The sequence below is a fragment of the Balaenoptera borealis genome, assembly GCF_965194805.1.
Source record: "Balaenoptera borealis genome assembly, chromosome: 3".
NCBI classification, from domain to species: domain Eukaryota; kingdom Metazoa; phylum Chordata; class Mammalia; order Artiodactyla; family Balaenopteridae; genus Balaenoptera; species Balaenoptera borealis.
Genome location: NC_138866.1, coordinates 62,311,758 through 62,335,502, shown reverse-complemented (window position 1 = coordinate 62,335,502; position 23,745 = coordinate 62,311,758). Strand labels below are relative to the sequence as shown.

The following is a 23,745-nucleotide window of genomic DNA, read 5'->3' as shown; positions in this document are numbered from 1 at the left end:
GTAGATAACTTTTTTCCTTCCCTTCACTGGCTGCAAAAGCTCTTCTCTTTGCTGTTCTTCAATTTCTCTACTGTGTGTCTCCATAGAGATTATTTTTCTCTCCTGACTTGGATTTGTTGTGCTTTCCGAATCTCAGAATTTGTTCTCTGTTAATTCTGGAAATTTCTCAGCTGTTAACTTTTCTGGTATTGTCTGTCTTCCATTTTCTTTCCTTCTGTCTTCTGGAACTGTGATTAGTCATCTGTAAGGCCTTATTCGGTTTTTCATATTGCAATAATTAATTCATATTTTTATTCAATAAGTCATTATCTGACATTCTTCAGAGCCTAATTCTGTTTTTTTATTTCTGCCAAACCTCACACCTTATTTCCTTATTTCATGATTCTGGAGGTTTTATTGGTAGTAATTCTGTGAGCCCTGGACAGAGGCTGTAGCTCTTCAAATAGTATTTGCTTTTATTTCTGCTGAGTTGTTTCAGCCAGGCATCCTGGTATGCCAGCAGCACATGACTGCCTTTTGGCTTTGGATTTTCTGGAAGATGCAGGGTCTATATTTGAATCCCAAAGATGTAGAAATCAGGTCCAAGATGACATATTTTCAGGGAAAACTTTTTTCCCCACTTATTGCCTAGGCTGAGACAGATTTCCCTCAGGTGAATTTCTTCAGTCGCCCTTTTCACTAAAGATAGTAACCCTTCAGGACCATGCAGGGATCCCAGTTCCCCCCAAGATCTTTCTCTTTTAACCAAATAGCCACTAAAAGTCATGCCTCTCTGTTCAATAACCAGCAAATACACTCAAGGAAACCCCAGCTTTATTTTTTTATTTTTTATCATCTTTATTGGAGTATAATTGCTTTACAATGGTGTGTTAGTTTCTGCTTTATAACAAAGTGAATCAGTTATACATATACATATGTCCCCATATCTCTTCCCTCTTGCGTCTACCTCCCTCCCACCCTCCCTATCCCACCCCTCTAGGTGGTCACAAAGCACCGAGCTAATCTCCCTGTGCTATGCGGCTGCTTTCCGCTAGCTATCTATTTTACGTTTGGTAGTGTATATATGTCCATGCCACTCTCTCACTTTTTCACAGCTTACCCTTCCCCCTCTCCATATCCTCAAGTCCATTCTCTAGTAGGTCTGTGTCTTTATTCCCATCTTACCCCTAGGTTCTTCATGACCTTTTTTTTTTTCTTAGATTCCATATATATATGTTAGCATACGGTATTTGTTTTTCTTTTTCTGACTTACTTCACTCTGTATGACAGACTCTAGGTCCATCCACCTCACTACAAATAACTCAATTTCTTTTTTTTTTTATGCCTGAGTAATATTCCATTGTATATATGTGCCACATCTTCTTTATCCATTCATCTGTTGATGGACACTTAGGTTGCTTCCATGTCCTGGCTATTGTAAATAGAGCTGCAATGAACATTTTGGTATATGACTCTTTTTGAATTATGGTTTTCTCAGGGTATATGCCCAGTAGTGGGATTGCTGGGTCATATGGCAGTTCTATTTTTAGTTTTTTAAGGAACCTCCATACTGTTCTCCATAGTGACTGTATCAATTTACATTCCCACCAACAGTGCAAGAGGGTTCCCTTTTCTCCACACCCTCTCCAGAATTTATTGTTTGTAGATTTTTTGATGATGGCCATTCTGACTAGTGTGAGATGATATCTCATTGTAGTTTTGATTTGCATTTCTCTAATGATTAATGATGTTAAGCATTCTTTCATGTGTTTGTTGGCAATCTGTATATCTTCTTTGGAGAAATGTGTATTTAGGTCTTCTGCCCATTTTTAGATTGGGTTGTTTGTTTTTTTGATATTGAGCTGCATGAGCTGCTTGTAAATTTTGGAGATTAATCCTTTGTCAGTTGCTTCATTTGCAAATATTTTCTCCCATTCTGAGGGTTGTCTTTTCATCTTGTTTATGGTTTCCTTTGCTGTGCAAAAGCTTTTAAGTTTCATTAGGTCCCATTTGTTTATTTTTGTTTTTATTTCCATTTCTCTATGACGTGGGTCAGAAAGGATCTTGCTGTGATTTATGTCATAGAGTGTTCTGCCTATGTTTTCCTCTAAGACTTTGATAGTGTCTAGCCTTACATTTAGGTCTTTAATCCATTTTGAGTTTATTTTTGTGTATGGTGTTAGGGAGTGTTCTAATTTCATACTTTTACATGTACCTGTCCAGTTTTCCCAGCACCACTTATTGAAGAGGCTGTCTTTTCTCCATTGTATATTCTTGCCTCCTTTATCAAAGATAAGGTGACCATATGTGCATGGTTTATCTCTGGGCTTTCTATCCTGTTCCATTGTTCTATATTTCTGTTTTTGTGGTAGTACCATATTCTTGATTACTGTAGCTTTGTAGTATAGTCTGAAGTCAGGGAGCCTGATTCCTCCAGCTCTGTTTTTCGTTCTCAAGATTGCTTTGGCTATTCGGGGTCTTTTGTGTTTCCATAGAAATTGTGAATTTTTTTGTTCTAGTTCTGTGAAAAATTCCGGTGTTAGTTTGATAGGGATTGCATTGAATCTGTAGATTGCTTTGGGTAGTGGAGACATTTTCACGATGTTGATTCATCTAATCCAAGAACATGGTATATCTCTCCATCTATTTGTATCATCTTTAATTTCTTTCATCAGTGTCTTATAATTTTCTGCATACAGGTATTTTGTCTCCTTAGGTAGGTTTATTCCTAGATATTTTATTCTTTTTGTTGCAATGGTAAATGGGAGTGTTTTCTTAATTTCACTTTCAGATTTTTCATCATTAGTGTATAGGGATGGAAGAGATTTCTGTGCATTAATTTTGTATCCTGCTACTTTACCAGATTCATTGATTAGCTCTAGTAGTTTTCTGGTAGCATCTTTAGGATTCTGTATGTATAGTATCATGTCATCTGCAAACAGTGACAGCTTTACTTCTTTTCTGATTTGGATTCCTTTTATTTCTTTTTCTTCTCTGATTACTGTGACTAAAACTTCCAAAACTATGTTGAATAATAGTGATGAGAGTGGGCAGCCTTGTCTTGTTCCTGATCTTAGTGGAAATGGTTTCAGTTTTTCACCATTGAGGACGATGTTGGCTGTGGGTTTGTCATATATGGCCTTTATTATGTTGCGGAAAGTTCCCTCTATGCCTACTTTCTGAGGGTTTTTATCATAAATGGGTGTTGAATTTTGTTGAAAGCTTTCTCTGCATCTATTAAGATGGTCATATGGTTTTTCTCCTTCAATTTGTTAATATGGTGTATCACATTGATTGATTTGCGTATCTTGAAGAATCCTTGCATTCCTGGGATAAACCCCACTTGATCATGGTGTATGATCCTTTTAATGTGCTGTTGGATTCTGTTTGCTAGTATTTTGTTGAGGATTTTTGCATCTATATTCATCAGTGATATTGGCCTGTAGTTTTCTTTCTTTGTGATGTTTTTGTCTGGTTTTGGTATCAGGGTGATTGTGGCCTCGTAGAATGAGTTTGGGAGTGTTCCTCCCTCTGCTATATTTTGGGAAACCCCAGCTTTAATATCAGGTTAGCATGCTGGTTTCTAGCTCCTTGTTTATATTTGGTCCTTGGGGATAGTCTCTTATTTTCTTAAGGGATTAGCTATACCTTTAAAAAAGAGTTTTGTGGTATTTTATCTAGAATGTCTGTCTAGGTGTGGTGGGAGTTTTATTTTGTTATGTTTTTTGTGGATATCTAGTCTACTATATTGCCATAAATAAAAGTCAATAAGATATCTTCAAGTAATGTTTGTTACTTAGACAATTATATTGATATTCTTTCTCTTCCATCATTTTTCAGCTTTGAAAGTCCTCCCTCCTCCATAGAGATGCTAAATATTTACCTAAATTTCTTGTGGTTTAGTTATGGCTTGCTGTTTTGTATGTTTAATATATAATTAATATTATAATTACTCTGTTTAATTATATAATTAATCTGAAAATACTCACGAGTAGTTCAAGGGCATTTTAGATAGGAAATAAAGGGTGAATGGGAACTTACATTTAGAGTGTTATGTGTTTTACATTCATTCTCTCATTTTAATACTTATAACAACTTTATAGCATAGGAATTATCTTGAGTTTTATGAATGGGTTAACTAAGGCTCAGAGAGGTTAAATAGTTTGCTTGAGGGTCACACAATTAATAAGCAGCAGAACAGGATTGAAATCCTTTGATCTTTCTAGTCATTCAGTCATTCATGCAGTTTACCATTAAATCTGAACTTGTTGTTCAGGGCTTTGTATCTGCTTGTTCCTTAGTTCTACATTTGACTCATATAGAAATAACCTGAGAGGCAAGGGAAGCAGGAAGAAGGAAGACACACTGACAGTTGTCAGAATAAAAGTTTGATTAGCAGCAGATAGAAAAGAGGGGCGGGGACCAGAGACTAGACAGGTTCACACAGGTATGCACATAGAGAGTGTGCCCAAAACCACAGAGACAATCAGGCAGCAGATGGTTTGTGTCAAATTAAGGGAGAAAATTGTATTTATAGAATACTACGATGTGCCAGGCACTAAGATGGATGGAGATGCTTTATTTAGGTTATCTCATTTAAGCCTCCCCACAGAGCTGCAAATGAGTTTTCAGATGTGACAGCAGGTGGTAGCAAGGTCTCAGCCAGGCCCTTAGGGTTCAGGGTTAGGATTCCAGTTCTTGAGAAGATTGGTGAGAGCTCTTCAGAGCTCTGATTTTTTGGTTGTCTATTCATTTAATTATTTTTTGTTTCTGATTATAACATTAATAACTGTCTATTGAGAAAACTTGAGAAATAAGTCTAAAGAAGAAAATAAAAGCAACCATAATCTACCAAGCAGAGGTAATTGCTGTTAATAAGTATGTGTGTTTGTATAATTGTTTTTCACATAGCTAATATGACTCTATGTATACTATTTTGTATCATAACTTTTTTATAAGCAGCATTTCATGAGCATTTCCTTATGGCTCTAAATACTTTGGTTTTTTTGGGGGGGGTCATTTTGTGTTTTATTTTTTATTTTGAAAAATTAAAAATTTTTCTTCTAGTTTTATTGAGATATAATTGACATATAGCACTGTGTAAGTTTAAAGTGTACAGCATAATGATTTAATTTACATACATCGTGAAATGATCATCATAATAAGTTTAATGGACATTCATCATCTCATATAGATACAAAATTAAAGAAAGAGAAAAAAATATTTTTCCTCGAGATGAGAACTCTTAGGATTTGCTCTCTTAACAGCTTTCATATATAACATACAGCAGTGTTTATTATATTAATCATGTTGTACATCACATCCCTAGTACTTGTTTATCTTATAACTGGAAGTTTGTACCTTTTGATTGTCTTCATCCAATTCCCCCTCCCTAAATACCTTTTAAAAATCAGTTTTTACTGGGTAATGTGTGTACATATTTCTGAAGGCACAGGCTTGTAATGAAAAACAGCAGTCCCTCTGCCATCTCCGTATTTTACATCCCAGCAGCAATTGTCTATCAAAATCTTTTATCTACTGCTTCTGGAGTTTACCCTCATATTTCTAAATAATATCAGTTTCAGATATTACCTTTTGGTTTCCTATTATGGAAGCTGAGGATTCCATAATAGTTCCCCTCATCTCATTCTTCTAATATTGTTGTGTCACAATTTTTGTTTTACTGTAACTATAAATATTGTTTACTGATCCAGGAGTTACACTTTGGTTAAACTTCCCTTTTTGTATTGCTGTACACTTTAAACTTACACTTTTTTTTAACCTTGGGATTAATTGCTTCATTTATTGTTTGTTAGTTTTCTCTTATTTACCATTTCTTCCCAGAGACTCCAGCAGATTTATGAAAACCCCCAATGCCATTTTCCATGTGATCAAATGCATCAGGTAATCCATGAGACCCATTTCCTTCTGGAGTCCTGCCTCCTGGGAGCAACTTCTCCACCCCTGGACACCTTGTTCACCTGTTCCTTCCTGCTACATCCTTCAGATGCTTTCTAGGCCAGCTGCATCTCTGTCTACAGGGGTATCTCTTTACCATCACCCTGGAAATTCCCTTTACATCTTTCCTGCTAGATCTTGTTTTCTTTTTTCAGTTTCATAGAGTAGCTTCTTGGGAAAAAGTGTACAGAAGTTAGTTGTTTGAGACCTCTTGTATTGGTTATCTATTGCTTTGTAATAAATTACTCCAAAATTTAGTCGCTTAAAACAATAATCAACATTTATTATTTCGCAGTCTCTATTGTCAGGAATTGGGGAGCAACTTAGCTGGGTGGTTCAGGCTCAGGGAATCACATGAAGTTGCAGTGAAGAGGTCGGCCAGGGAAGCAGTTGTCTGAAGGCTTGAGGGGGGGCTGTAGGATCTGCTTCCCAAGTGACTGACTTCCAAGGCTGGCAAGCTGTTGCTGGTTGTTGGTTGGAAGCCTTAGTCCCATGGGCCTCTCCACAGGCTGACTGAGGGCCCCCATGACCTGGTGACTGGCTTCTCCCAGAGTGAATGGGTCGCAAGAGCAAGACAGAAGTGACAGGATTTTTAATAACTTAGATTTCTGCCACATTCTGTTCATTAGAGATGAGTCACTAAGTCCTACCCACATTCAAAGGGAGAGGAATTAGACTCTACCTTTTGAAGGGAGGCATGTCAAACATTTATTGGACATGTTTTAAAACCCCTACATCTTTCATGTCCAAAAACATCTTAACTCACAATTCAGAGTGTGGAATTCTAGATGGTAAGTAATCATGTTTCCTCAGAATTTTGAAGGCATTTTTCCATTGTCTTCTAGCTTCCAGTATTGCTTATGAGAAGCCTCTTATCATTTTGATTCCTGATCCTTTGTTCATGACCTGTTTTCTTCCTGAATATCTATTTTTCTTTATCCTTGATGCTGTGGAACAGCAAGATGATGTGCCTTGGTGTGTGTCTCTTTTCATTTGTTATGGATACTCAAAGGAACCTTTAAATCAGGAAACTCATATCTTTAGTTCTGGGAAGTTTCTTATATTGTTCTTCTCCATTATTTTCTGTTTTCTCTTTTTGAAACTCTTATTGGTTGGCTGCAGGACCTCCAAGATTGATCTTTGAATTTTCTCTTATTTCATATAATTATTACATATTATATAGATCTTATATATTTTTATTGTACCTCCCTCCCTCCACCCCTCCCTCCCTTCATTTTTTTTTTTAAATTTATTTGTTTTTGGCTGCATTGGATCTTCATTGCTGTGTGTGGGCTTTCTCTAGTTGAGGCGAGTGGGGGCTACTCTTCGTTGCAGTGCACGAGCTGCTCACTGCGGTGGCTTATCTTGTTGCGGAGCACGGGCTCTAGGTGCGCAGGCTTCAGTAGTTGTGGCACGTGAGCTCAGTAGTTGTGGCACATGGGCTTAGTTGCTCCACGGCATGTGGGATCTTCCCAGACCAGGGCTTGAACCTGTGTCCCCTGCATTGGCAGGCAGACTCTCAACCACTGCGCCACCAGGGAAGTCCCTACCCCTCCCTGCCTTCATTCTTATTTTATTCTTTTTAAGAGTGTATTCAACTTTCTCATCCACTCCTTTTACTAAATATTTTATTTCTATTATGTATTTAATTTCCAAGAGCACTTATGCCCTCTGATTACTCATTTTTAAATATTTTTTCTAAGTCCTGTTCTTTCCTTATGGGTGTAATCGCTTTCCTCTATGGGTATTAAATGTAGTTGCTTTGAAATTTTTTTCTGTGTCTTGACTTATGTCTGTTTCTTTATACTTCTTTATTGTTTGTTTGTCTCTATGTCTTTCATTTTGATGCTTTTCACAAATAACTCGTCACCTTTGGCCATCATTCATATTTAAGAGTGAGTCAATACAATCTGCCTGTGTGCAGAGTTTGTCAGCTGCTGAGCTGTGGAAGTTTTCTTCTCACTGGTGAGCCTACCATGAAGAGGGCTTTCTCTCTCTAGGGCTTTTCATGTATTTTCCCCCATCCAGACCCTCCTTCATTTCTTTCTAGATTTGGAAGTATAACTCAGACTTTTCAGAATATTCCCCCTTCTCTCATATTCTTTCTTTATGAAGTGCACGCATGTGTGTAGTGTACATAATGCAGGTCCTGGGGTTCTGTCTCAGTTTAGTCACCACGTTCAGAGATTATGGCATGACATTGTGCCCCTTCCTTTGTTTGATAACTACAAGTGTGGTTTGTTGATTTATTTTGTACGTATTTTTGTTTATTTCATTATGTCTTAGGGAAGAGAGAGTTTATGATCTGGGTTCATTTGTAATCTTACTCTAGCAGTTTCTCCCTACTTTTTGAATTCTGAATTTTTGGTGTCTGCAGGGTAGTAGTATGGATGTACAATAATTTATGTAGCCAATACTCTATTATTGGATTTTACTTTGTTCCTAGTTTTAGGCATTACAAGTATTGCTGTTGTGAGCATCCTTTTCCATACAGCATTGGTCGAGGTGGTTATTTCCTTAGGATGGAATCCTCAGTGTAATTACTAGATCAAAGGATACAATCAGTAAAGTCCTCAATACTTGTTTCTAAATTACTTTCCAAATTGTTGAGTTGGTTTATATTCTCAGTATCAGTTGGCATTGTTTATTATACTTGAAAAGAATGAAACAACTTTGCCAAGTGAAAAATAATATCACATCATGCACATTTTAATTTGCAGTTGTGTTTTTCTGTCTCTCTTTTTGGCCGATTTTGGCAGTGAGTATGGATAGTATTTAGATTTTTTCTTACTGATTTATCCATGCTTGTTTAATTCCATCTTATGGTTATTAGGCCTTTGTCATGTTGTAAATATTTTTTTATTGCCTTCCTCTTACTTTTGTTTGCTTTTTAATGTGTTTTTAATTTCTGTGTGCATAGTTTAAAAAAAAATAACTTGTCCTTCTAATTTTTGTGCTTTGAAAGACTTCCTTCACCCCAACATCAAATAAAGAGTCACCATCTTTCCTTTAGTTCTTTTGAAGTTGATTTTTTTTCTTTCTTTCTTTGTTTATTTTTTGGCTGCATCAGGCCTTAGTTGCGGCACACGGGATCTTCATTGAGGCACGTGGAATCTTTTGTTGTGCTGCGCGGGCTCTTCGTTGCAGCGTACGGGCTTCTCTCTTGTTGTGGCGGGTGGGTCTTTTCTCTATAGTTGTGGTGCGTGGGTTCCAGAGTGCGTGGGCTCTGTAGTTTGCGGCAGGCGGGCTCTCTCATCGAGGCATGGGAGCTAAGTCGTTGTGGCCCGTGGGCTTAGTTGCCCCGTGGCATGTGGGATCTCAGTTCCCCGACCAGGGCTTGAACCCGCGTCCCCTGCATTAGAAGACGGATTCTTTACCCTTGGACCACCAGGGAAGTCCCTTTCCTTTAGTTCTTTTGGATTTCATTTCGTAAATTTAACTCTTTAGTCCATTAATTTTTTTGTATAACATGAGGCAAAGAACCTGAGTTTTTCTCTATATAGTTAAACTTATTTTTCTGTTGTCATTTATTGTCATCAGGTTTCCAAATGATTTGAAAAGTCACCTTTTTCATAAAATTTCCCATAACCAATGGGTCTATTTCTTGGCTTTTAAATTCTGTTCTGCTTATCATTTTATTCCAGTGCATCCCACTTTTAAAAAAAATGATTGTAGCTTTTTAATATGGTTTGCTCTCTGGTAATGCTAGTCTTTGAAAATCTCTGAGGACTCCGTTCCAGGTTGGGAACTGTGAGATGCCTAAATCAGGGAACTGCCAAAAGGGAGTTGGTTCTGAACCCAGGCTAGGGGGGAGATGAGTACAAACACGGAACCTTGGAGCCACTTTCCTGGGGCTCCCTGGCATTGCCCTGATGAGAAGGAGCATAGGTGTCAGCCTGTGAAAGGGCTCAGTGAGCAGGTTCACTAAGTATAGGTGTGGAGATTGGAGGGTTTTGGGATTTTGAAGCCAAACATGTAATTATAATTAGTAATACTTTAAAAAAGCTAAGTTATCTATTGACTATAGAAGCCTCTACAGGCACCAAAGCAAGGGAGTTTGGATGCCTCTTTCTTTTCTAGGTGTCTTTTAGCTGCTTCATTATGACTTTCCTTCTCAGGGAAAGTTGTTGAGGGGTTGGGGATAAGGGAGAGAAGATCAAAGAAATAACAGTGAGGAAAGATTCAAGGCACTTCTATTTGTATACTTTAAAATATACCTATTATATTTTTAGAGATGCCTTAAAAGCTTCAAACATTTTAGTCCCATTGTGGCTTTTTTTTAAATTGTAAAGAATGATTGGTAGATTTATTTTAGAATTTCTGCTTGGCCTAGGGCAAATTTATCAATGGAAAGCAAAGAGAATGTAGCAGTTAAACTTCCATATTCTTTTTTTTAATGTTAATTTTTATTTTTACTTAAAAGTTTTTTTAAAATTGAAATATTCTTAAAAACAAAAGCTTTATCACTCCTGCTTAGCATTCAGAGTCATCTTTGGTTGGAGAATCCGGCTCTATTTATAGCTGTCACACGATCTTGACTGTGGCCACAGCCTGCTCTCCCTTTTTCTCTGCTACATAACATTTCCCAATTCTTGTAATACAATGTAGATAAGGCTAGAATATCTGTAAGACTTTACCAAAGGCAGAGGGGTAAGTAAAAGGAAGTAAACATAGAGAGTAGCATGTAATGAGGTAATTTTTCATATGAGATCTAGTTTTAGTCTTCTTCAGCTTTGCTTTCTCTGTAGCTCCTGGATTGCTTCAACTTGACAAAAGCCATCTTTTCTCTACCACTCAGGAGAACCTTCAAGCATGTGTAGACTCTAAATTTCAAACCCCAAAGAGAGGACTTCATAACTGACACTGGGAATGCTGAAAATGGGCATGGCTTATGCCATCCACAAGAAATCATAACTAACTGCATTCCAGTGACCTCTACGAGACAGTCATATCTAGCTATATCTGGCCCAATAAGCTAATATCCTTACTAGAGATAAGCGTGTGGTGGGTGGGTGGGAATCTGTCATAGCTTTTTATATAATAAATCTATATATTATACTGATGTGCATTCTATGGCTTTTAAAATAAGGGATACAGTGGGCTAGAACTAGTAGACCTGGATTCTAGTCTGATTTACTAGTGAACAGTCTTGTCTCTTAGCAAGTGACTCAATCTTTCTATAGTTTTGTTGAAAGATTTGGATATAATTAATCTGTAATTTTAGGATTTTGACTATAATTGAATTGTTTAAAATAATTATAAAATTTAGATTTGAATTTTTCTCCTGGTGATATATTAGTCTATTTTAATATGATTCTGCGATATTAACGAGGAATTGTTCTGATGACAAAAAGTGATCCATTTTATAATGATATACTTTATAGGACAAGGTCTCCATTGTGGTACAGGTGAGACCTGCTTATATTTAAAAGGGACCATGGGAGCTTACTATGAGTTTTTTTATAAAGTAAATATTTGCCTCTTTATTTATCACATATAAATTTAGATGTTCTTAAACAATTTAATTGTATATAGTTCTCCCTATATTTAGATTCTATATTTTCTAGTGTTAGTTTATTCATATATTTGACATTTTATCATTAAAATTTTTAAGTTGAAATTAAACAAAAGCGCCATATGTTAAAATACTTTAAGAGTGAGTTATTTGGTACTCTTAGTTAAGATAGACCGATTTGTTCTTTCTACTTATGTGTGATCTGCTTTTTTTTTTTCAGAGTGAAAAGCTTTTGTTATATGATACAGTGCAGAGTGAACTAGAGGAGAAGATAAGAAGGCTTGAAGAGGACAGGCACAGCATTGATATTACCTCAGGTGAGGGGAATGCTGTGACTGTCATGTTTAAGTGACACTAAACCTTTGGTTTACTGAGGTGTCTTGCCGTATGTAGTCTCCTATACATATGTTATGTAAATGAAGTGTCCTAATGAGAGGGGAAGGGGCAAGACTGCTAAAGAATTTGATATGATTGTGATCGTTGCTTTGATTTGGACTCACACTTCAGAAAGACGTAGAAAATGGAGCACATGAAAGGGAACAAAATAGAAGTGAGACAGGAACTATAGGCATAAGATAGTATACTACAAGAGTAGTAAGAATATTATTATAACATAAGCATAGTATTGGAAGACAGCTATAGTACATGTTCTTTCCTCTAAGCCTTGAAAGATTGTCATGTGGAAGAAGGAATAAAACCCTTTTCTCTTTGGTCCCACACAAACTAGGACAAATGGATGGACTTTCCAGGGAGGCAGATTTTTGTCTCAGAAAAAGGAAATACTTACTACTAATTAGATCAGTCCAAAGTGAAATGGCTTTTTCAGAGGTACTGTGGAAAGGATTTCTACACTGGATGGAAGATTTACTGGGTTATCCTATTGTTCTCGCATATGTATTATTTTACTTGTTACAAATTCTATTTCTCTGGTATGGAGTAGGCAGAGAGGACGAGCTGAGCTCTAATGCCACTGCTGCATTACTTGTAGTTGGGTGACCATGGGTGACAGTTACTTTAGCTTTTCTAAATCAGTCTCCTCCTATAATTGAAGTAATGAGACTATCTGCCTCAGAGGTAGCTTTGAGGATTAGTCGAGACCATTCATGCGATGTATATTTAACAAAGTGCCTGACATATGTTTATCAGTTATTAGTCACTAAGTGCCAAGTTGAATTTTGCTCTAATAAAAGCAGAGGAAAATTCAAAATATATAACTGCTCATGAAATTATATATAGTCATATATATATGTAGAGTATACACACATATACAGTATATAAACACAGACACCAATGAAATTTTGCGACTATGAAATTATATAGTCTTTTTTTCCTCCTTTGATCTCCAGAAATCAGCTAATACTTAATTTTTATTTACTTGCCAGAGCTGTGGAACGATGAGCTTCAGTCAAGAAAAAAGAGGAAGGACCCTTTCAGTCCTGACAAAAAGAAGCCAGTTGTGGTTTCAGATATCCTTTTTCAAATTTTCTGGGTTTTTTTGTTTTGTTTTGTTTTAATGTACATTTTTGCATTGTGCATATCTTTGTAACTTTTGTTAGTATACATTGTCTTTATTTGCATGATCCTGTAATAAGCAAAAGATGATTTATAAAACCGATTGAAGGCAGAAGGGTATAGTTTAGATTAAGAGGAGTGGGGAAGGAGTAGAAATTTAGTCACAATCCCAACTTTGAAAATTAATATGGCTTTGTAGATCACAAGGGCTTTGATATGAAGCAGCTGTTTAGTATGTAGCATGATTGCTTAATTCTCATGTGTACTTTTTAACATTTTTAATGTCTCTGAAACTGGAGTGTCTTTAAATTAAATTAATATGTGCATTCAATCTTGGCATTCCCTTTGGTACCCTCCCCTCGCTCCTGCCTTTTTCCCCCCGCCTCAAACCAGTGATTAGGTTGATGGTGTATCTTGCTATCAGTGATAACATAGGACTAAGGGAATATGGTTATAACATCTGAAGTACTGGAACATATTTATCCTGGTACTAAGTTTTTTGAAGAATAATTTGAAGTCAGAATTCAGCATGCTGAAGGTTTTTGTCTGGAAGTCATTGTTCCATTCTCTGAGAAACAGAAGTTTGGAAGTATAATTCAAAATGTGAAATTCTTACAGCTAAATTGACCTTGACTTTTCAACGGCCGTATATAGTTTATATGCTACAAGATCTTGATATTCTTGAAGACTGGACAACAATAAGGAAGGTATGATTAAAGAGCAATGGAATACAAGTATATTTTTTATAGTCTACTTTTTAAGATTCTATGATTTTTCACTAATACATCAAAATATTATTGTAAATATGCTTTACTTTGCAACAGTCTCTCTAAGACAGTTAATACTAATACAGATAATAGTGGATTGCAAGAGTTTTAAAAATATAATTTATTTATTTATTTGTTTATATTTATTTTTGGCTGCATTGGGTGCTCGTTGCTGCGCGTGGGCTTTCCCTAGTTATAGCGAGCAGGGGGCTACTCTTTGTTGTGGTGCGCGGGCTTCTCACTGCAGTGGCTTCTCTTGTTCCGGAGCATGGGCTCTAGGCGCACAGGCTTCAGTAGTTGTGGCATGCGGGCTCAGTAGTTGTGGTGCATGGGCTTAGTTGCTCCGCGGCATGTGGGATCTTCCCGGACCAGGGCTCAAACCTGTGTCCCCTGCATTGGCAGGAGGATTCTTAACCACTGAGCCACCAGGGAAGTCCCTGCAAGAGTATTTTAAGAGATGCATGTCAGCTGTTTGACTGTTTTTTCCTGTGATAATGTAATTAATAATTTATGCAAAAGTGCAGAAAAGCGTTTATTTAGGTTACCCCAAAATAATAATAAATTACCATTCTGTGCCTAGTTCTTAGCCTGATAATGGCTCATGGAAGACCCTCAATAAATATTTGTTGAATAAACGAAAGTGAATATTTGAACCCTCATTATATGTCTTACATCCTGTCTTTAAACATTCAAGCATTATAGGATTTTCTGTGCTTGTTTGAAAGTGGAGACTTGTTTTCTTATTAAATTTTTCTATTTTCAGAAGCTTCTTAGTTGAGAATTTGAGATTATTTCGGATATTGATAACACCTCTAGGAGAAATTGTTATTCTTTTTATATATTCCTATGGTCTTAGACATTACCAATTTATTGAAGCAGCTAAAGATCGTATTTCACTGTGTTTGTCATTGAGCTTATCAGTTGTGTTGTATATATTAAATAGAAACTAAAATATACTTTGCCTATGAACTCAGACATCTTTCTCCTTCTTCTTTTTTTTTTTTTTTTAATTAAGGCAATGGCTACACTGGGTCCACACAGAGTGAAAACAGAACGTAAGTCATTTAGTCTGAGTTCAGAAATCTTCGCTATGGAGACTTTTTAAGTCAGTCCCCTATCACTGGTTTCATTTCATCAGTGAACACTATCCCCAGAATTATGAGGAATTCTTCTGGAGTCTTTGCCTCATGTAAAAGTTTCAAGATTTCTGAATGGAATGTATTTCTTCTTTTAGTGTTTCAACTACATTTCAATTGCTAATAATGGATCAGTAATTTTAAAAGTATGTACTTAGTGTTTTTTATGGGTTCAGTAGTTCTGTAGGGGAGGTTTTAGGAGTCCGTGGATGGCCTTCAGGGAGGCTGTGAATCCTCTGGAATTGTGGGCAAAATTTCTTCTGTGCCTGTGTTTTCTAGGTGAGAGATTAGAGTGCTGGCAGTGCGGTTCATCAAGAAAATTTACACACCACTAAGATTTACACATTCTGATATGCCTTAGTAAAATTTACATCAGATTATACTTTCACAATTTTTTGGAAAGTCTGAAACCACTGCCAAAGTAGTGATGGGCATTATTGTCTAGGATAACTTTCTCTGTTTCTGCCTACTTTCACTATATATGAGATTTCCTAATCCTAAGAACAATGAAGCTAGAATTTTAAATAAAACAAGTTTTAAATACGAAGAGTCATATCCCAACAGATAATCTATAAGAGATCAATTTCTATTTTATATTTAACCCAAGGATTCTTTTAAACTTTATATGATGTCAGGAAATTGTTAGCAATATTGTACTAAACTGCTTCCGCTGGGAATTAAGTGGAAGGGTAACTACCTATATTCTGAACATTTTTGAGTCATGGATTCCTTTAAGAGTCTCACTACACTGTGGAGTGGGTCTCCTCCCCGACCCCTGTTATGTTATCTTTAGCGTGTGTACTATTTGTTTTCTTCATGGCACTTAGCACAATTTGTAATTTTTTATTGATTGTTTACATGTTTACCTGTCTCCTGAGAGAATCGTAAGCTCCACAAAGGTCAGAAACATCTCTCTTCTAGTCGCAGTTCTCAGAAAACATTTGTTGAACGAATGAATGAGTGAATACTTATTGAACACCTTCTATATAGGAGGCACTATTTGAGGTTCTGGGAATACAATGGTGCAACAGATGGACCTCCTGGAACTTCCTTGGGGGGAGGCAGAATAATAATGTATATGTAAATAGATAACTAACAGATACTGACAAATTGTAATAATTGCTATGAAGGAAATATAAAGCTGTGATGAAGATTAACTGAGGAGTGGGTAGAGTGGTTGGGGAAGACCTTTCTGAGGTGGTGACATTTGAATGATGCAGAGGTGTGTATTTCATGGTATGCTTTTGACAGTGTGCTTCTATAAAGAACATTTTTTTTCTCTGCATGAGTTTATCTGGTGAATCTCAAACCATTTCTAGGATTTCAAAATGGAAGTTCTACTTGAGGACATTTGCTTTTTAGAATCAAAGTCCTGGGGAACTTTTGGAATATATATTAAACTTTGCTTTTTTGAAGTGTCAGCTGCAGGGGAGCAAATATGAAAAAATATAATTTTCAGTAGAAATATGACAATTCAGATTTTAAATCTTACTTAAAGTTGGCACTAGTAATTGATAATGTATCTGCTTCTCCTTCTTACACTTGTCTAGTTAATTGATTTATTGTATATTGTTTAGCTTTATTAAATAGCTAAATTAAAAACTTAGTGAATTATATAAAAATGTAAGAAATGAAATTCTCTTGTTTTTATTAGATTTAGGTTTGTTATCTAAGAAATATTTTTAGTGTTTTTCACATATATGCATGGGTTGGTGTTAATATTTAATGTTCTGCACTTTTCTTCTGACAATGTCTTATTAATATAACAGTTTTTGAACTGATCCCTTTAGCACCTGTGAAACTGGAAAAACACCTGCACAGTGCTAGATCTGAAGAGGGAAGATTGTATTATGATGGTGAATGGTATATACGTGGACAGACAATATGTATTGACAAAAAAGATGAATGTCCTACAAGGTAAAAAGCCTTTATCATTTCAGGGCTACTCAGTATTAGAGTTTACCACATTGTTGTCAGTAAATATTTGCTGCTTCCATAGTGCATTCATAATACATTATTAATTCCCTATGGATTCTTTTTTTCTCTTGACATATGATTTGATTAGCATGTTTACACACCAGTATTAATTTTATACACCAGAGTTACATATTAAGTTCATGGACACAAGCATTAACACAAATGGAAATGTTGGAATTATTTAGCCAGGTAAGAGATCCCATTTATTAATTCTTATAATAGATGACTTGCTATGATCCTAGTATTATGACCTTTAAACCAGACTGTTATGAATTTGACAGTATGCTGCCACAGTGTAGCTCTCTTAATCCTTAACTTTTTGGGGTATATTACAGTATTTTAGATTAAAAATTTGCTTCAATTAGAATGGGAAAGGAATTGAAAATTAACAAAAACTTAGAGTAGTGGGAATTAAAGTATAACTTGAAAACTGAAAATTGCATTTTAAAAAACTCAATCTGTCTAGGCTTAAATAAAGTTTATATAATTACTTATAGAGCCTTCTAAGTTTTATCTGGTGTGGCCTTTGGAAAATATTATTGCCCATCGTGGCTTTAATTCCTTTAGTAGTTTAGGATTTAATTCTCAGAGTATTAACCTTCTACAGTAAGAAACTATCTTTTTCTAGGCATCAGTAGTAAATAAAGTGTTTGTGTTTAGTATAGAATACTCATTTCAGGAGCAGTGTGTATAGTAACTTTTCTCATAGAAGCTCATTGAGCTAATTAATTACTAGTTATACATGATACCCATGGATTCTTTGCTTTATCTTATTGCTTTTGAGACATTTAACTACTACTACTTAGCATAAATGTGGTTAAAAAGGAGATGAAATAACATAAAAGAGGATTAAACACATATATTTTTAGAAAGATTTCTATATAAAGATTAGTAGTGTTAAAAAAAATCTGTACAAGTACCATAGATGCTTGACACTGGGAGTTAAGTTTGGTATTTGAAAGATTTCCTACCGCCAAGGCTGATATGAGTTGGAGGTGTAATACTACATAAGGAGTGGTGTTAGCTCCACTTTTTCTTCTTTTGGAGGTAGGGTGGGAATGGAGTTAGGGACAGTGTGCTTTTAATAGTTCTAGTAGTAAGTTTTACCAACTCTATTAAGAAAAGAAAGGAGATTATCTATTAAGTGTTACTGAATGTGATATTTTTGACAGCAGGCCCTGCTGATAGCATTCCGGTAAATGACAATTACATACCTGCATCTCCTCTTATAGTCCAGCTATTTTGGTTTTATAGTTTGTGCTCTAAAATGAGTGGAGAAGGCATATTGTAATTCATTCATTCATATTTTTTTTCTTTTTAGTGCTGTAATTACAACAATTAACCATGATGAAGTTTGGTTTAAGAGGCCTGATGGAAGCAAATCTAAGCTTTACATTTCACAGCTACAGAAAGGAAAATATTCAATTAAACATTCGTAATCATGATTTAAGTGTTATCTAAATCTACCTTATTAGTGTTACCAAGTATGATGTGCCATGGGAATAAAAAAAATGTATTCAGTAACTTAATATTCTCATCGAATCATGAGAGACTGTGTATTTGTAGGTAGTACTCTAAGTAGACCTCATGTTGATATGTTATTAAAAGAGACAGTGATAAAAGTTTAATCATTATCATTACATTTATTTGCCTTTTTGGCCCAGTGACCAATAGGTATATATGGTAGGGGTTTCTTACTAAACTTTTTTCTTTGGTTTTTATGTAAATCTGTCTTACCTTTAGTGAACTATGTTAGCAATGGCTACATTTATCTGCAGTTTTCTTGATTTTCAGTATCTTTGTCACTGATCATGTATTTGTAAATAAGCCCGATAAAATGTTTCCTATAAATGGTTTGTAATAGTACATTTGTGTTAAATCAGAATTGAAATTTAAACATATATACGTGAGTATGTATAGATGGCATCATCAGCTTATTTAGAACTGATGGCCTTACTTTGCAATCTTGTGTTACCCCAAATTAAGCTATTGGGTTTGAAAGCTAAAAGGAGCACTTTTGTAGACTAGCAGCTTTCCTTCTCCTTTTCCTTGATTGTATGGAGGTGACCTATTTTTACAAATTATACTTCATGTTGATTAGTAAAATTAGTGTCAAGTAATAACATGCTTCTACCTGTATTTCTTGTGAACCTTTAGAGGGCAGGTATATATGCCTGGTATTTATGATGCAGTATGTAAGTGGTGTACAGTAACTGACAGTATTGTGGTGCTTGCTGTACATGTCTGATCTTTTGAAGCAGATTTTTAGTAAGCATTTTCCAGTGGTAAAACTAGGTTCGTATCCTAATTTTATTCCTAGGGCAAAATAGACAGGGATGATCTCCTTGAATCTATTCCCAAATTAATATTTTTATCTTTGGTGTTTCTACACTAAGGCCACTTGGTGCAATTTAGAAAGTATTGGCCTCTCTTCCCCTAGTCACATTCAAAATTAACTTCTAAAACCTCAGGAACAGTACAGGGAATTGAAACCCTCAATATGGCAGCACAATTGGCTGTAGTATATATTAGGGTACAACCACATCAGGTATTCCTGGTGGTCTTGTGCACTTTAACTTCTGTTATACGGAGACTTAAGAGGATGAGGAAGAGATCTACTTATTAACACTTAGGGCAGGAATATCTGCATTTTTCCATTTGTTTTCTCACTATTTTACCTCTGCAAACATCTTCCTGTGCAGATCACTACTTCACAGTTGCCAAATGTTAAAATATTTGACTTCTGAAATTCATTATCAGCAGTTATGTACGTTGTTCTGTTTCTAATTAACCTTAGTAAATGTACATAATGTCATAATCTGATAGTATTTGACAGTACTTATGTATACAATGTTTCATAAGCATTTTTAATAATATTTGGATTTTTAAATTTAGTATATAATAAAAAGATGTGTTTGTGTGTCATTCGTAGTGTCTTGAATGACTTGTGCACTTTTATTATTTATAACCTGTCTACTTCTAAGAAGGATTTAAGACAATTTACATTAATAGATATGGAGTGTTGGGGTGTTGAACAAATGTTTCTACTTCCCTAAACCACAATTCAACCTCTATTGGGGTATATTTAGCTATTTAAGACAGCTAAGTTATATTTAATTTAAATATATGCATATATGTTCTACTTTAATAAAAATGTACTGTGTAAGTTCTGAAATTTTAAGTAGAAAGTCTTTATTTTAAAAACTGACTATGATTTAGTACATTTACTTTCAGAACTTCAATGTTTATATCATATGTAACTATTCCATAATATTGATACTGATTCAGGTAAGTGTATGCTTGTCTATGATTGAAATACTATAAAATATATTTCGTTGTTGGCAGTTTGCCATTTGACTTCTCGTCAGAAATGGTCTAGTTTAGGGGAACTGTTAGAATCTGCAAAATGTGATCTAGCAGCTGCTGGTACTTTGTTTATGATCAGACTCTGTCTTAGTATCAATATATGGACCTTTCCTGTCACAGCTTCCAGGATTTCATGTTTGGTCTATCCCTTCTCGACATTTCCCATTAAAAGAATCTAATCATCACTAATCCAATTCATCACTAATAATTATTAGCAAACACTTATGTACATTCCTCATTCTGTCCCTTCTTCTCACTGGACACTGAGTACTTTTCATTGCGAACTTCTTCACGTAAAAGTTGTTTTGATATGTGTATTGTTACTCAGAACTCAAACACCACTGACAGAACCATGTACAATCTTAAATACTTGATAATTATTTAAAAAGAAGAACAGGGACGTTGGTTATTTCTGATATTGTTTTCGGATCCAGTAAGTCCAGTACACTAAAACTGAACTAAAATGAATTGATAAGGAAAATGGTTGTAGGATGAATGAATACACTAGTTAGGATTTGTGTAGTCTCTTGCCAAGTTGGAATATAAATGATTTTAATTGCTAAATGTAAGGAAATGTAAAATATTTTTCAAAGAACACAAAAGCTCAGAATGGGGTTAGGGAAAATGTATGTTCCTTGTATTGTCTTCATGGATGAACTACAGGAAGTGTGCCTGGTATGTCAGGTGGGATTAATTGAGGCGGTTTCCCTCCTTGGTCACTGTGGCCCAGAGTCTTGCCCCTTACTTCATAGGCCCAGAAACTTAAACTTTATTCCTATGCCCTGTTATGGGCTGAATTGTGTCTCCCCCACACCCCTCCAATTCTTATTTTGAAGCCATCACACCCATTACCTCAGAATGTGACTGTATTTGGAGATGGGGCATTTAAAGAGGTGATTAAGTTAAAATGGGTGTTAGGTTGGGCCCTCATCCAGTCTGACTGATGTCCTTATAAAAGGAAATTTGGACACAGAGAAATTTGGACAGCAGATGTGTGAACACAGAGGAAAGACCATGTGAAGACAGTGAGAAGTCCACCAAACTGCAAGCCAAGGAGAGAGGCTTCAGGAGAAACTGAACCTGCCAACACCTCAATCTTGGACTTTTAACCTCCAGAACTGTGAGAAAATACATTTCTGTTGTTTAAGCCACCCAGTCTGTGGTATTTTGTTATGGCAGCTCTATCAAACTAATAACATGCCTGAGTTGACAGCTCTGGGGGAGTTAGGCCGACCCACTCACAGTGGATTGAAGTGACAGCCGAGTGTCACTTTAATAATTTTCACTGAGAAGGAGACCAGACTCCTCAAGTCAACTACTTGGCATATTTTTTCCTTCTAGGAAAATCTGCGTGAAAGCAAACTTGGAATCAAAAGATGGTTTTGTTGAAACGTGAAGGAGTCACCTGTCCTCTTGTGAGATAGCCCCTTCCTGGTATTGTGCCGGACACATTGTTACAATCTTATTTTAAAAAAAATTTTATTGAAGGATAGTTGATTTACAATGTCATGTTAATTTCTGATGTACAGCAAAGTGATTGTTATACATATATATATTCTTATTCATATTCTTTTCCATTATGGTTTATCACAGGATATTGTATATAGTTCCCTGTACTATACAGTAGGACCTTGTTGTTTATCCATTCTATATATAATAGTTTGCACCTGCTAGTCCCAAACTCTGAACCCATGCTTCTCCAGCCCCACTTCCCCCTTGGCAACCACAAGTCTGTTTTCTGTGTCTGTGAGTCTGTTTCTGGTTTGTAGATATGTTCATTTGTGTCGTATTTTAGATTTCTTTCACGTATAAGTGATATCATATGGTATCTGTCTTTCCCTCTCTGACTTACTTCGCTTAGTATATTAATCTCTAGGTCCATCCACATTGCTACAAATGGCATTATTTCATTCTTTTTTATGGTTAATATTCCATTGTATACATATACCATATCTTCTTTACCCATTCATCTGTCGATGGACATTTAGGTTGTTTCCGTGCCTTGGCTATTGTGAATAGTGCTGCTGTGAACATAGGGGTGCATGTATCTTTTTGAATTATAGTTTTGTCTGGATATATGCCCAGGAGTGGGATTGCTGGATCATGGCAACTCTATTTTAATATCTTATTTTTGATTTTATTTTTTCCTGGTGCTCTGCTGACCAGGATCTCGCTGTGCAGGCCTGGTCCACAGCCCCCCTGTAAGTTCTTTCTATATTACGTACTTTGCTACTCTGCCCAGTTTATTGGACCAGTGTGGCCCCTGGCTCATGGGCAGCCAGTGATAATAGTACTTGTAATTCGAATGCCTGCCATGTGCCAGGAACTATGTTTAGTATATAAACAGAAAGTCATTATTTAATATTTTTCATGTTCGAAACAAAATGAACATAAATGTCAGCATTCTGATATGCTTACTTTATAAATTTACCATATATTAGGAATTTCTGGGGTTTTTTTCCGCAAAGTATGCAAGGCAAAAGATTGTGGCAGAACTTATATTTTGAATGTTCTTAAACTTAGTTGATTATCTCAAGTTGCTAATCTTTCTGAAAAATGTATATATGTTATATACGTTATCTATCATCTCTTCTTTCTATCTATCTATCATCTATCTATAACTAGAAAGCAACTATAAGTCTAAAATTTCTTTGCTCTTAACTTGAAGTTAATATATTCCCTTTCAAAGACACAATTTATTAAAGAAGGTCAAGGGGAAAAGTTATGTTAACAGTCTTGAGAGTTCATTTTTCCTTTCCTTTTCCATTTTTCTGTATCTAATAGAAGTTTGAAGTGGGTGAACTTGCCAGGAGACTGTCGCATTCTCTTGAAGAGAGAAGTGCCATAATTCTAGTCCAGAAGCAGACCACATGGTAGCATTTCATCTCTGCTAGTAAAGATTATAATTTATGTTAAACTGCTTAGAAAACCAGATCCTCAGGCAGAGGCTAAATGATACCTGCTATTAGTGGGATGTTGAAAGAAATATACTTCGCTTATTATTGAGCAAATATGAAAATGTTATTGGTAATGGCAAAGATAGTAAAGTGTTTTCACTTCTTTGAAGAAAATTTATGATTTCAGTATATTATGTTTAAGTACATTTATGGGTAATTGCACTTATTAAGGAAAGCCGATTTAAAAAAAACTTCAGGCACTGTTTAAATTATTCATTGGCTACAGCAGTTTTTTTTTTAATTTATTTTTTTTTGGGGGTATAGTTGTTTTGCAATGTTGTGTTAGTTTCTACTGTACAGCGAAGTGGAGTTCCCTGTGCTATACAGCAGGTTCTTACTAGTTATCTATTTTATACATAGTAGTGTGTATATGTCCATCCCAATCTCCCAGTTCTTCCCCCCTGACTCCCCCACCACTACAGCAGTTTTTGATTTGAAGCTTACCCTCCATGGTGTTAACCTATACGTATTTTATCAATATACTTACATATGTATAAATAATAACAGTACCCACTACGTCAGGGCCAAATTGGTTTGGGCCTTTCCTACACACCCTTGAGCTGTAACCGCCCCTCATG

General features: G+C 35.7%; 1 protein-coding gene across 2 annotated transcripts in view; it reads left to right on the top strand.

Moving 5' to 3' along the window:
• BRMS1L (BRMS1 like transcriptional repressor) overlaps positions 1-19,765 on the top strand; it is a 49,230-nt gene extending 29,465 nt beyond the window's left edge. The window contains exons 5-10 of one of the 2 annotated variants that reach the window (XM_082384180.1): positions 11,673-11,769; positions 12,835-12,918; positions 13,607-13,671; positions 14,747-14,786; positions 16,637-16,784; positions 18,166-19,765. In XM_082384180.1, coding sequence (XP_082240306.1) covers positions 11,673-11,769; positions 12,835-12,918; positions 13,607-13,671; positions 14,747-14,786; positions 16,637-16,784; positions 18,166-18,283 — 552 coding nt within the window. In that variant the 3' untranslated portion in view covers positions 18,284-19,765. The remainder of the gene's footprint in view (positions 1-11,672; positions 11,770-12,834; positions 12,919-13,606; positions 13,672-14,746; positions 14,787-16,636; positions 16,785-18,165) is intronic. The other variant, XM_082384181.1, reaches the window with a different exon arrangement.
• The last annotated feature ends 3,980 nt before the right edge of the window (positions 19,766-23,745 follow it).